The sequence below is a fragment of the Schistocerca cancellata genome, chromosome 2 (genome assembly GCF_023864275.1).
Source record: "Schistocerca cancellata isolate TAMUIC-IGC-003103 chromosome 2, iqSchCanc2.1, whole genome shotgun sequence".
Taxonomy (NCBI): domain Eukaryota; kingdom Metazoa; phylum Arthropoda; class Insecta; order Orthoptera; family Acrididae; genus Schistocerca; species Schistocerca cancellata.
This window is the reverse complement of record NC_064627.1, coordinates 686073734-686087401: the sequence shown is the minus strand read 5'-3', so window position 1 is coordinate 686087401 and position 13668 is coordinate 686073734. Positions and strand designations below refer to the sequence as shown.

Here is a 13668-nt window from a genome sequence, read left to right as displayed (position 1 = left end):
GATCACAAATGTCTACATGAAGGGTAGTAGAAATGATACATCAAAGGAAAGGCCCAACATCCATGACATCGATTTGTAGTAGAATCTTGGAACATATTCTTAGCTCAAACATAATGAGGTATCTTTACCAGAATGACCTCCTCAATGCCAACCAGCATGGATTCCAACAACACTGATCATGTGAAACCCATCTTGCACTTTTATCACATTACATACTGAAAGCTTTGGATCAAGACAGTGAGGTTGATATAATAGTTCTTGATTTCCAAAAAACATTTGACTCAGTACGATACCTAAGCTTATTGTCAAAGTACAGTCATATGGGTATCAAGTTAAATTTGTGACTGGATCGAGGACTTTTTGGTAGGGACGATCCAGCAGGCTATCTTGGATGGAGAGTCATCGTCAGATGTAGAAGTAACTTTGAGTGTGACATAGGGAAGTGTTGGGGTTGGGTTGTTTGGCGGAAGAGACCAAACAGTGAGGTCATCAGTCTCATCGGATTAGGGAAGGATGGGGAAGGATGCCGGCCATGCCCTTTCAGAGGAACCATCCCGGCATTTGCCTGGAGCGATTTAGGGAAATCACGGAAAACCTAAATCAGGACGGCCGGACGCGGGATTGAACCGTCGTCCTCCCCACTGCGCCACCTCGCTTGGTGCAGGGAAGTGTGTCAGGACCCTTGCTGTTAATGTTGTATATTAATGACCTTTCAGACAATATGAATAGTAACATCAGGATTTTTGCAGATGATGCAGTTATCTTAATGAAGTACTGTCTGAAAGAAGCTGCACAAGTATACCGTCAGACCTTGATAAGGTTTCAAAGAGGTGCAAAGATTGGTAACTTTCTTTCAATGTTCACAAATGTAAAATTGTGCATATTACAAAATGAAAAAAAAAGGAGTATCCCATGACTAACATCAATGAGTCACTGTTGTAAACAGCCAACTCACAAATACCTGGGTGTAGCACTTTCTAGAGACATGGAATGGAATGATCACATAGGCTCAGTCATGGTTTATTGGTATAATACTGGGGAAATGAAATCCGTTTACAAAGTAGATTGGTTACGAATCATTTGTGTGACCCATCCTAGAATACTGCTCAAGCGTGCAAGACCCATACCAAATAGGACTGAGAGGGGATACTGAACTTATACAGAGAAAAAAACCACAAATGGTCACAGGCTTGTTCAATACATGGACGAATATCACAGATATATCGAAGGAACTGAACTCGCAGACTCTTGAAGACAGACTGAGGATATAATGGAGGTCGGATGGTTCCGATGGGCCACTTGTGGCCTGTAGACAGAGTGGTTTTATGTCATCCAAGTTGAACTATGTCACGTTCTGATTTACACCATGTGCAGTGTAAATGTGTACAGATCTGTAGTTAAGCTGGATGGGTCACATAAAATGTCATGCAGCAGGTGAGGAATGGCTTTATTGATCACAAAGTATACTTGATGTTTTTCAGAATAATTTCATCTTCATTTCTAAATATGTAAATAATTCTGAAACGAATTATGCATACTTTGTGAGCAATAAAGTCATTTAACACAGTCTGTTTATATTGGACTTCTTACGATCAACTAATGATTCTAACAGCCAGCACATTCCATAAGTTATAAAGGCAGACACATTAAAATACACATTCACATCTAGTGAACTAATGACCATAGAATGTTGTAACTTAGTTATGTTTAAAGATTAACTACATCTAGAAATTTCTCATCGAAATTTTACGATGCAACCATAACCTAAAATTGGTCTGCCAAAGAGTGACTTCTCTCCTTTAAAAAACAGAGTACCTCATTCCTCAGTTCAAACATTCTTGTCAATACTTTACCCTTTGAAAGCCATCGAGTATTACTAAAGTCAAGCACCCATCTCCTAACACAGCACTTCAAAAAGCCTCAAATTTATAGTTTTGCCTTAATAGAGGCGTGTTTGAAAAGCCCGTGCAAAATCCGAGAGATGGCACCACCGGCGCGTATCGAGGTCATGTTTAGTTCGTAGCATCTTTGGAAAGAACGCACACCAAGTTTCAGTCATATTGGTCTATTTATTTGTGTTTGGTATTCGTGTGAATCAAGGAAGTTGAGCTATTGTCAAAAAATGGACAAAAAAATAATTTTGTGTGGTGATCAAACATTACTTTATGAAAGGCAAAACGTCTTAGGAGACTAAAGAGAAGATTTACAAACATTACAGTGACTCTGCACCTTCTATTAAAACAGTTTATAAGTGGTTTCAAAATTTTCGGAGTGGCCGTATGAGCACAAGTGATGCTGAACATTCTGGACGCCCTGTGGAGGTTACAACTCCAGAAATCATTGATAAAATCAACGATATGGTGATGGATGACAGAAGAGTTGGGTGCGTGAGATTGCTAGTGCTGTGGGCATCTTGAATGAACGGGTACATAAATTTTTGCATAAACATTTGGACATGAGAAAGCTATCCACAAGATGGATTCCACAATTGCTAGCGCTTGACCATGAACGAAATCATGTGACGTGTTGCAAGGATGGCTTGCAGCTGTTCAGGAAGAATCCGCAGGACTTTAAGTGTTGTTTCATCACTGTGGATTGAAACATAAATATATTACTATATTCCCGAGACCAAACAACAATCTAAACAATGGGTTACCAAGGGAGAATCTGCACCAAAACAGGCAAAGACCATTCCTTCGGCCAGAAAGGCTATGGTGCCTGTCTTTGGGGATTCGCAAGGGATAATCCTAATCAAATATCTGGAAAATGGTAAAACTATTACAAGTGAATATTATTAATCATTACTGGACCATTTGAAAACCAAGCTGCGAGAAAAACACCGGAAATTTGACCGCAAAAAAGTCCTTTTCCATCACAACAATGCACCAGCACACACCTCAGCAGTTGTGGTCCCAAAATTAATGGAAATAGGATTCCAACTCGTTTCACCCCCCCCCCTCCCCTATTCTCCAGACTTGGCTCCCTTGGACTACTATTTGTTCACCAATTTGGAGAAATGGCTGGCGGGACAAAGATTTTATTCAAACAAGGAGGTGATTGCAGTAACTAATAGCTATTTTGCAGACTTGGACAATTCCTATTATTCATAAGGGATCAACACATTAGAACAGTGTTGGACAAAGTGTATAAGTCTAAAGGAGACTATGCTGAAGTAGTTTTTATTTTTGCAAGGACTTTTCAAATGCCCCTCGTAATATTAACTGTTTGTATAACTGTTTGCAGAACTTCATGAGGGGGTGGACCACGTTCTTTAGCGGTCAGAGCCTCCTGATGTATCATGCAGTGAGTCCATACAGCATCAGGAGCTACAGCTTCAAGTTTCACTTGCAATCCACCATGAATTCCAGACATTGAGCAAGCTCTGTCTGTGCATACTCCAATACACCTAACCCATGATATACCGTTTTGATTTTAAAAAAGTATTGAGCATGTCAAAAAGGCTTTCAGCTGTAGCTATTTTTAGTATCAGCTCACAGAAAAGAAATTCCTGTATCAAACCAACACAAGCAATCAAACAATCATCTTTATGAATGTCAGTTGCTTCGGCCACTTGAAGTGCAAAATAGCTGTTGCACAATTTATCGATTAACTGCGCGAGTAAATCGTCAGAAATATCTAAAATTCTTCTATGCACTGTGTCATTGGAGACAGGTATATTTTTCAACTGTTGAGCAAACGAGTCATCAAGCATTGTTGATACTATATCGAATCACTGCTGGTAAAACCAGAGTTTCTGCAACCGTATGCAGTTTCTTGCATTTAGCAATTCAATGAGAAATCTGATAAGAGACTGAAAGGGCCTTAGACGTCACATTCGTCATTCTAGCAAAGTTCTTCTGGGTAGATCATAAAACGTTTAGTTTCCGACAAAAAAAATCCTTTGGGGTTCCCGTTACCTCAGGATGTTTGGTTTCAAGAGGTCTCTAACTTGTTACGTTTCATGCTACCAGCAGCTAAAATTTTTAAACAAACTACACACCACAGACTTTCTTCACCACTGATTGCAGTTTTTGTGAAGCATAGCAATAAATAGTTTGCATCATACCTCCTCATTTTCACCCTTGGAGTATCTCCCTCCCCTCCACCACTTGACGGACTGCTGTTGTCTTTATGTTTGTCACTATTCAGGAACTGCTTCATACTGCAGTCAAGTCTTCCTCACAAAGTCTATAATTATAAGACTATAACTATAGTTGTCACTACTGGGATGCGTTGAGACACATGAGCCAAACCTTGCACTGCATGGGATAGTTACGGAAACAGTAACGGCACAGGTGACAAAGGGTATTCCGCTGACTATCTAAAGAAGCAACACAACCTAGGAACAAAGACTACTCAGCTCGCATGTGTAGGCTTTGTTCCTAGATGGCATTGAAGGAAGTCGCACAGCTCGACCAATCGTTTCAAACAATGCTGAAAATGTGGCTGGGGTTTCATACTGTCATTGACTATGCCTGGCGTTAACTCCAAAGTCTGGTGAAATTCAAACCAGATCAACGGCATGACATTTGTTTGACAAAAGGTAAACCAACCTAACTGTTTGTTGCTAAGAACATATCCCCCCCCCCCCCACCCAACATAACACGTTCCCCCTTGCACACTATTTGGGTCACACCCCACAGTTTAAGAACCACTGCTCTAAAGCTAACTGTACACTGTAATAAGTCATATGTCAAGGCTACCTGCCACGTATTTCTGCTGATTTCTTGCCATAAAAACTGTGAAATACAGCTGAAATCGCCATGGTGGAACAAATGCAGTGATGTCCAAAACCAACGCATCTAATTCAAAGAATGAAGTAAAGAACAGATTAATGTCTGCCCAAAAAGAGTTTGCATAGTTGAGAAGAAGAAGAAACCTTGAGAATCAAAATTGAGTAACTGCTCTCTAAATACTACCATACTTTAAAGCACTGAAAATATGGAAAGAAAATGACTGCCAGGAAAATCAAGCATTTAGAAATAGAAGTTGTGAAATGGAGGATAGCAATGGTGCACAAGTTTTATAACAATAACACAGTAAAGAAAATACCAGTATTTAGTAGTGGCTCCTTTTTTATGAAGGATGACTCGGGCATAGGAGTTGTAGAATGTAACTTTCAATGCAATTTTTTTTCCATTTACTGAGAAAATAGCCACCTTTGTAACACTGCCAAGAGAGCCAGAGTACGTTTTTCCGCTTTTCTCCAAAATCTTTTAACATCAACTTAGCCGCATTGGCACCTGGGCTATACATACCTTAAATTCTTACAGAGATATCTGGCATCAAGAGCATAGCTCAATGATGCTGCATAATCAACAATTATTATTAACTTGTTTATTGGAAACTGCATTCTCTCTTAATGAATGCTTCGATCTTTTCTTCACGGAATTAATACCCTCTTTGCTTCTTTAATTTCAATTCAATTCGGATAGCACTTGGTATGCTATGGTTATACTTTAATGTCTCAGATGACAACATTCTTGGTCAAATTTTAAACTTGACAGTTAATGTGGAAGTTTTTTTTTTAAGCTATTTACCCCAATATATTATGATACAACATTTACATTACATTTTTCAGTTTATTCTATTCTGTCAGACAGTCTTAACACAATACACACGTACCTGAGCTTCTATAAGATGGTCACAGTGTATTGTTGATGGAACAGCAACCTTTGGCAGACCTGATGAGATGAACTGCAGCATTGCCATCTGTGCAGTAGCATCTTGCATTGCGACACGGTCTGGTCTCAGCCTGAGGTAACTTGTGCCACGCACAATATCCTGCTTGTCCGGTTCATCCAAATGAGAATAAAGAACCTTTTCTGACAATGTCAGAGGGCGACCCAGTCTATTGTGAAACCAAAGTACAATGATTCATTATTCATTGTTTTTAATACCTTAAGCATCTAAACAGAATACCACCTATATGCACTTAACCTTTGCAACATTCCTAAGAATTTGCAATTTAAATTATAGATGTGTCATATGAACATAAATGAATTTCATGTTATATACTATTAACACTACAAATTTCAAACAAAAAAGTCAACTTTATATTTTCACTTAACAATAACAGAAGCCAAACAATCAACAGGTGGATACTTGCCTCTTTTTAACAATACTAAGGTTCTTCTCAAGTTTTTCGTAGGGTAAGTAGCTGTCTTTGTCGAACCTGCTCATGGCGACTTTCCGAGCCGCAGCAGCAAGCGGCGATACATGAAAGCATCGCCGTTGAATTTCTTGTGCAGCAACCAGCCATGGAGTTCCCTACGTTGCAAACGTAGCAATTGGTAACAAACACTAAAACTGCTCATGTGACACAAAGTTATTTCACAGCACAAGCACAAATGCATAATATTTGTGCAAATAAGGTTCAAACTTGTGTTTGAAACTACTTGCTACTAAAATAGTTACAGTAATTAGAAGTGTTTGTCACAAACTTTCTCTAGTAAAAAAGCACATGGCATCACGTAACAGGGATTTTGAAATTGAAGCACTGACTGATTTGGCATAGTTCAAACAATGCACTGTTTCTATGTAAAAGGCACGAGGAGGACAGTGAGAATTGCAGGAAAAGAAAATGTTCATAATAAAGATTATTCAAAATGCTGCTTGTAAGAGCCTCAAACAAACCAAACAGTTTATGCTTCCACATTCCTGGTGCAATAAATATTAACGTAGGCCTAACTTTCTATTTTGGAACTAAAACACATCAGTAGAAATTGAGGTTTTCTAGTCATTTAAAATGAATGGCAGGGTGAGACTTTCCAGGGAGGGCCCACAAAAGAAACCTTTACCTCCAAAGTGTATGACTCAGTCTGATCTAAATATGAAAGTAATTCTTCACAAGATGCAAATGTCAAACTAAATTACACATACAGAACATAGCCTGGATATTACATTGGAAAGAAAAGAGCAGCTATGAGATACAGGATGTTTAATGATGTACTGCTGAAGAGAAGAGTCTGGTGATAAAAGGCTGATAAGGAAAATACATATTTTGGGCAAAACAGGAAACAAGCAATATGATGGCCACGTCAATAATAATAATATACATTAGTGACTTCCCAGCAGATTAAATCTATGTGCCAGACTGAGACTAACTTGGGACCTTTGCCTTCTAGGGCAAACGTTTGGGTAGCTCAGCCGGTAGAGCACTTGCCCGTGAAAGGCAAATGTCCCGAGTTTGGGTCCCAGTATGGTAACAGTTCAAAACTGTCAGGAAGTTTCATATCAGCACCAGCACAGCTGCAGAGTAAAAGTTTATATATATATATATATATATATATATATATATATATATATATATATATATATATATATATATATATAAAGGAAACATTCCATGAAGGAAAAATATACCTAAAAACAAAGATGATGTGACTTACCAAATGAAAGTGCTGGCAGGTCGACAGACACACAAACGAACACAAACATACACACAAAATTCAAGCTTTCGCAACAAACTGTTGCCTCATCAGGAAAGAGGGAAGGAGAGGGAAAGACGAAAGGATGTGGGTTTTAAGGGAGAGGGTAAGGAGTCATTCCAGTCCCGGGAGCGGAAAGACTTACCTTATGGGGAAAAAAGGACGGGTAAACACTCGCACACACACACATATCCATCCACACATATACAGACACAAGCAGACATATTTAAAGACAAACTTTGTTTGCTTGTGTCTGTATATGTGTGGATGGATATGTGTGTGTGTGCGAGTGTTTACCCGTCCTTTTTTCCCCCATAAGGTAAGTCTTTCCGCTCCCGGGACTGGAATGACTCCTTACCCTCTCCCTTAAAACCCACATCCTTTCGTCTTTCCCTCTCCTTCCCTCTTTCCTGATGAGGCAACAGTTTGTTGCGAAAGCTTGAATTTTGTGTGTATGTTTGTGTTCGTTTGTGTGTCTGTCGACCTGCCAGCACTTTCATTTGGTAAGTCACATCATCTTTGTTTTTAGGTATATATATATATATATATATATTTTACCTGAATCTTTTATTTCAAGTAAGAAATAAAATTAAATACTCATCAAGCTCAAGGTTACTATTAACACTACAGTACTTTATTCTACATTGGAAGTTGTGTATCAAAGGAATGTCAACCTCGGATACAGCTTGTCATCTCAAAGAATAAATACTGAACTTTGGATATTTGTAACACATGCAAGGAATCTAATCTTTAGCATGAAATAAACGTTCAGACAGGTATCTAACACCCAAATTTTTGCGCACGAACATACTACCTGCAGTGTCCCAAGTATGGTAGGGAGCAAACTTAATGGGTTTATTCTCACTAAAACTCAGCCTCGTTCATTCAGTATGGGATTATGGTAGCAATTTGAATGGAAACACTCCAAAATATAACCTCAACACAATTGACATCCTGCAGCACCATGCTATTAGACTTGTTTTGGCACTATGAAATCCACTCTGACAAACTTACTACTGATGGAAGCCAAAGAAATGACACTGTAAATTTGTATATCTATTAACTCAGGAAATTATATTTTGCAGGGCACTTGTGTCACTGTTCCCCCTTCAGGGATTTCAGTTGTCCAACAAAACAAGCAGTACCAAGGATATGCTGCATAGCAAAGAAATACCTCTATTAGCCTGCAGTTACAGTCACACTAAGTACATGATTCCACTCATATTGAGTTATGTGACACCTGACTTTAGTGTTAAACCCCTTGCTACAAACCATCCATACCATGTCAACCAAGGCATTCCTTCACTTTTATCTCTGAAGACCAAAATATTATTCAGCACACCTTAGAGTGCCCAGTAAGCATATCAAGATATATTTGCAGATGTAAGTCGAGTGAAGCAAGAGGATTTGCATACTTGTGCCCCACTATGGAAACACCCTCCTCCCTCAAAATGAGCAATTTTACAGTTGAAGTTCTGGGAGTAAGAAGCACTCATATACAGAACGCATAATATCAGTGATATTCCACTAACAGATTTGAAGAATGACCTTAAAAAACTAGAACGTCAATCCTGGAACTTGAAAACAATCTATTACCTTTTTGATGTAAATAAACTATCCAGTGATCAAATGATTAAAAATATGCAATTTCTCTGAGTGACAGGGCATTGTGGTGTGAGACAGCTATATTGTTAACCTATTAGCAAAGAGCGGCACGCAAAAGAAATATCTTTCGTTGTACATCTACCTTATACAACAATCAAAGTTTAAACATCTCCATATTGCGAATATCCCCCCCCCCCCCAGAAGTAGCAGGTCTAGACAAGCTTCTGTTCGGCTGTTCCCACTATGCGAGTCACCAGGCAACTATCAAACCAGGAATCCCCCTCCCACAAGTGTTACAAATCGTGCCTGACAGACAAAAATTTATGTCCTCGTCACAATACCCTCTATGTAGCCATCACTGCCAAATGTATATGTTGGCGTGCGGAGGAGGAAGGTTGGACATGGATGGAAACAGTCAGGATGCACCATATTAAAACCTGCCCATGATCTTCAAGTGTTTTAATATTCCCAGCTACAGTGCCGTGTTCCTCACTGTCTGCATCACAGGGTCCTGCAATGCCGAAGACGCCACTTCGTTGTCTGCAAAAGAGCTTGGCGAGGAATGGCTACCTCTGCAACCCATGCAATGTACTGCAGCATGCCAGTCGTGTACAGCCGCAGGTGTTTTGACGTCAGGATGCGCCAGCATCCAACGCAGGTGTTTTGACGTCAGGATGCGCCAGCATCCAACTCAGCAGTCTTTGCCCCCGTTGCCTCAGTGCTGCTCGCTGGGGAGCCACACGGTGGCCCGCTGTGTGCTTCTTCGCCATCGTGGTTAAGATTGCGGTGACAAACACCTGCGATCTGACAACCAAATCAGCAGCCCTCAGCTTGGGATGCCTCTGGCACATGTTGGGAGCCAACAAGCCTGCCCATGGTAGCGAGCCGTCAAGTGGCCCGCCGCTGGCTGGCTACGGACCCTTGTTGGCCTCAGACGGTTGAACCAGTGACCCTTTGTGGACTGGAATGCTGGTGCCCCATCTGCTGCTGAGTGTGGCCGGCGATGTGACATGCCCCGCTGTCACAGGAGAGCTGCCACACTTTAATCCCCTTCGTTAGAAAACCGGCACCTATTTATACGCGGATGTGTGCCTCTGTTTTGCTAACGCGCCGCTCCGAGTCATGTACTCCTAACACCGAGGTAGGCGAGTGAGCCCCTTCTGACTAACTTGCGCTATGCAAACTGCTGCGTTTACTCTTTTCAGCAGTTCTACGGCCCTGTGGCCTCCATTCTACTTCGTAAGCACTGGTAAGCTTAACTTACTGTCAACAGCCCCACACCTGGCTGTAACTTCTGCGCTCAGAAGTATTGCACAGAATCTAACTTTTTCCTATCTTAAATCGTGGTGCCGCTACAATATTCCCCCTTCCGAAAGACCCGGCCCCCTGCGTCGAGCTCTAACTACTCTTAAACTTGTTTGGGTCAGCACATACTTAAGACATATTTACTACTACTATTAGAAAACTTAGATGTGGCCTAGTCCTCTTAAAACACATGACATGAGACGAACGTAAAAAATCCTTACTGGATGACCACTCCACTTAATGCTTGATCAACCCCTATCCAATCCACTGGGACTTAGACTTCCGTCAGTTCCCTCTTTGAATTGGTTCGCTGCCTGATCAGAATGAAAACAACACACAACAAAGTTAAGGTTGCGATGGCACTTGGCACAGAGGTGCTCAAAACAATTGTTACTTGTCATTGCCTTTCCCTATTTTGAGCAACAGGTTGCACAATCTGTTCGGCTGGTATGTGCCCCCTCTTGCTCTGAAATGAACTGGTTTACGGATCTCAACAGACCTGATTCCAGAGTTTGATTTAACAAGGTAAGATTCTGCCTTGGCAAAAACTCTAAAGTTGCTTCTGGCCAGTACAGCTGTGGCTGTGTAACATTCAATTGCGTGATTCCTGAAATTGACACTGGCACATGGGAGATCAGTCCAATTATGTTACATGCAGTTCCATTGATTAAAATTCCGCTACCCTCGAGCTCCATATGTTTCGCTTCGGCAAATACTCCCTGCTCAAAACAACTTCCTACTACCATCAAATTTTCATAGGTGAAGAAGATCCATTGCATCTCGATCCACTGCGGCTCCATGGCATCCCTTGGATAGTCTATTTCTTTCCTCGTGGCCAAAAATAACTGCACCATGCACATGTGCTTATCACCCTGGCTGGACATACCACTACCTTCCCTCTGTGGCAGCTCCGTAAATCCTCCCTCGTCATCTCAGCATACCGGCTGTTAACTGCTGAGATCAGCAATATCTCCTCAGTTTTTTTACTTCTACCAGCTTGCTCAATGCTCCCCTTTTCAGTGACCTGAGGACAGGGATCACTATCTTCCTTCCTCCCTCTTCAAAAAGACGGCTGTCCCCAGTTGGCTCACAATACTTGAAAACACAAACAACATATCAAATACAATGCCTACTTAATCTACACAAACCCAATGATACATAACAAGAAAACAAAAAACTACAAATACTCTAATACTTTCTGGATCGCAAAGCATACGGTACATCATGCTGTACTCTTATCTTCCTGGTTTTCCCTGCACATAACACCCCCCCCCCCTCTCTCTCTCTCTCTCTCTCTCTCTCTCTCTCTCTCTCTCTCTCTCTCTCTCTCTCCCCCCCCCCCCCCTTCCTGCAACTTGCCTGGAATCACATCTGAACAACCCTTAAATAGCCGCAACCGCCCAATGTATACTAACGTTGTTCTAGTAGGTAGCTGAAGGTTAACATTAACGGGGGACGTTGTTTCAACTACTTGGTATGGCCCTTGCTACCTCGCGATGAACTTCTTCGATTTCCCTTTTGGCATATAAGGGCTGGATAGCATTACCCATTTCCCTACTCTATACTGCAGTAAACTTCCTTTCCGCTTCACGGTGTCTTTCTGCCTTTCCAAAGCCTTTGTATTTGCCTTTTGTACCCGTTTCCAAACATCCCTAATTTCCCTCACGAATTGACGTCCTTCCTTTCTGTAGCTTCATTAAATCAAATTGTGACAGCATTTTTCACCCATACACTACCTCAAATGGAGACGAACCAGCATTGGTATGGACTTTTGCATTGTATGCGCATACAATATGCTTCAAATACTTGTCCCACTGACGATGATGAGAATCCACATAAGAACTCAGCATCTGCCCGAATGTTCTGTGTACCCATTCTGTCCTTCCGTTTGCCTGTGGATACAACGCGCTCGTCAACAACTTTTTTAAGTTCAACAATTCACACAGTTCCTTCATTAAATACGACATGAAGTTGGTCCCTTGGTCAGTAATTATTGTCTCTGGTACACCAAACTTCAAAATCCAGTTGTTCACTAATGCTTGTGCAACCATTGCTGCCTGTTGATTTGGCATAACCACCATCTCCACATACTTCGAAAAAATGGTCTATTATTGTCAGAACGAATCTTTTCCCTAATGGTGTTCGACTGATAACATCCTAAGACATCAATTCCAACACAGGAAACAGACATGTTGCTTCCAGCAATCGTTGTAGCTTTATCCATTTCTGACTCGAATCTGCTCTCTGTCCACATGGTATACAATTCTTGACATGCTGAACCACAACTACTTTCCTACCCCTCCACCAATACCTCTCCGCCACTCTCCTACTCGTTGCTCTACTCCTACCATGACCAGATAACACATGATCATGTACTTCTTTTAAAACTTCATCTCTCAGCTTTGCTGGCACTACTACCCTTGGCCCTATCTTCATTTCCCTGCACAGAAGACCGTGTTGTGTCCAATACAATTTACAATTGTTGTCCATGTCCTATAATTCTTGCTACACTGCTAGGTCATAATCTACAACTTCTACTTTTGTCACCTTTCTACTCAGTGCATCCGCATTACCGTGCTTCTTCCCAGGCTTGTGCACCACCTTGTAGTCTAATTCACTAAGCCTCACAGCCCACTTAGCGAGTCTAGTGGACGGATCCTTCAACCCCAACAACCACTTCAATGCAGCATGATCTGTCACTACCCAATATCTTCTTCCATATAAATAACATTTAAAATATGTGATTCCATAGATTATGCTAAGCATCTCCCTCTCTATTGTTAAGTAATTCCTCTCTGCTGCATTCAACTGCCTAGACCAGGGGCGGGCAAACGTTGCACGCGGCTCATGAGCGCACAGCGCTGCACGTGTGCTGCTCGCGTGCAGGCGTCAACCGGGGTTGTGGCGACAGCCGGCAGGTTGCAGCAGTGTAGTGCCAGGCTAAGCTGCGGACGTTGACGCGAAGCGAGCACTATGTAGTGAACGTTTTATTTCAAGAAATGGAGAAGTGGAGATTTGCTATCTTTTAAAAAGTAATGGGAGAATCATTTTTTCTTTGTGCAAAAACGCGAAAATTCGAAATGTTTAATATGTCGCAGTATTCTCGCTGGTCAACGGAAGTTTTATATTGAAGGCCATTATAATAAATTTCACAAGGACGAGTACAATTTATTGTCGGATTCTGAGTGGATGGGGAATTGACTGAACTTAAGAAGAGCGATCTGACGATACCAGATGAATCTGTCGTAGGTGGCCGGCCTGAGTGACCGAGCGGTTCTAGGCACTACAGTCTGGAACCGCGTGACCGCTGTGGTCGCAGGTTCGAATC

At 41.4% G+C, this 13668-nt stretch overlaps 1 protein-coding gene across 1 annotated transcript in view; it reads right to left on the bottom strand.

Annotated features, from left to right (window-relative positions):
- The window catches only part of LOC126162427 (probable aconitate hydratase, mitochondrial), a 113170-nt gene that overhangs the window by 80862 nt on the left and 18640 nt on the right, over positions 1-13668 (bottom strand). The window contains exons 2-3 of the mRNA XM_049918929.1: positions 6110-6270; positions 5626-5851 (exon numbers count right to left, since the gene is read on the bottom strand). Coding sequence (XP_049774886.1) covers positions 5626-5851; positions 6110-6270 — 387 coding nt within the window. The remainder of the gene's footprint in view (positions 1-5625; positions 5852-6109; positions 6271-13668) is intronic.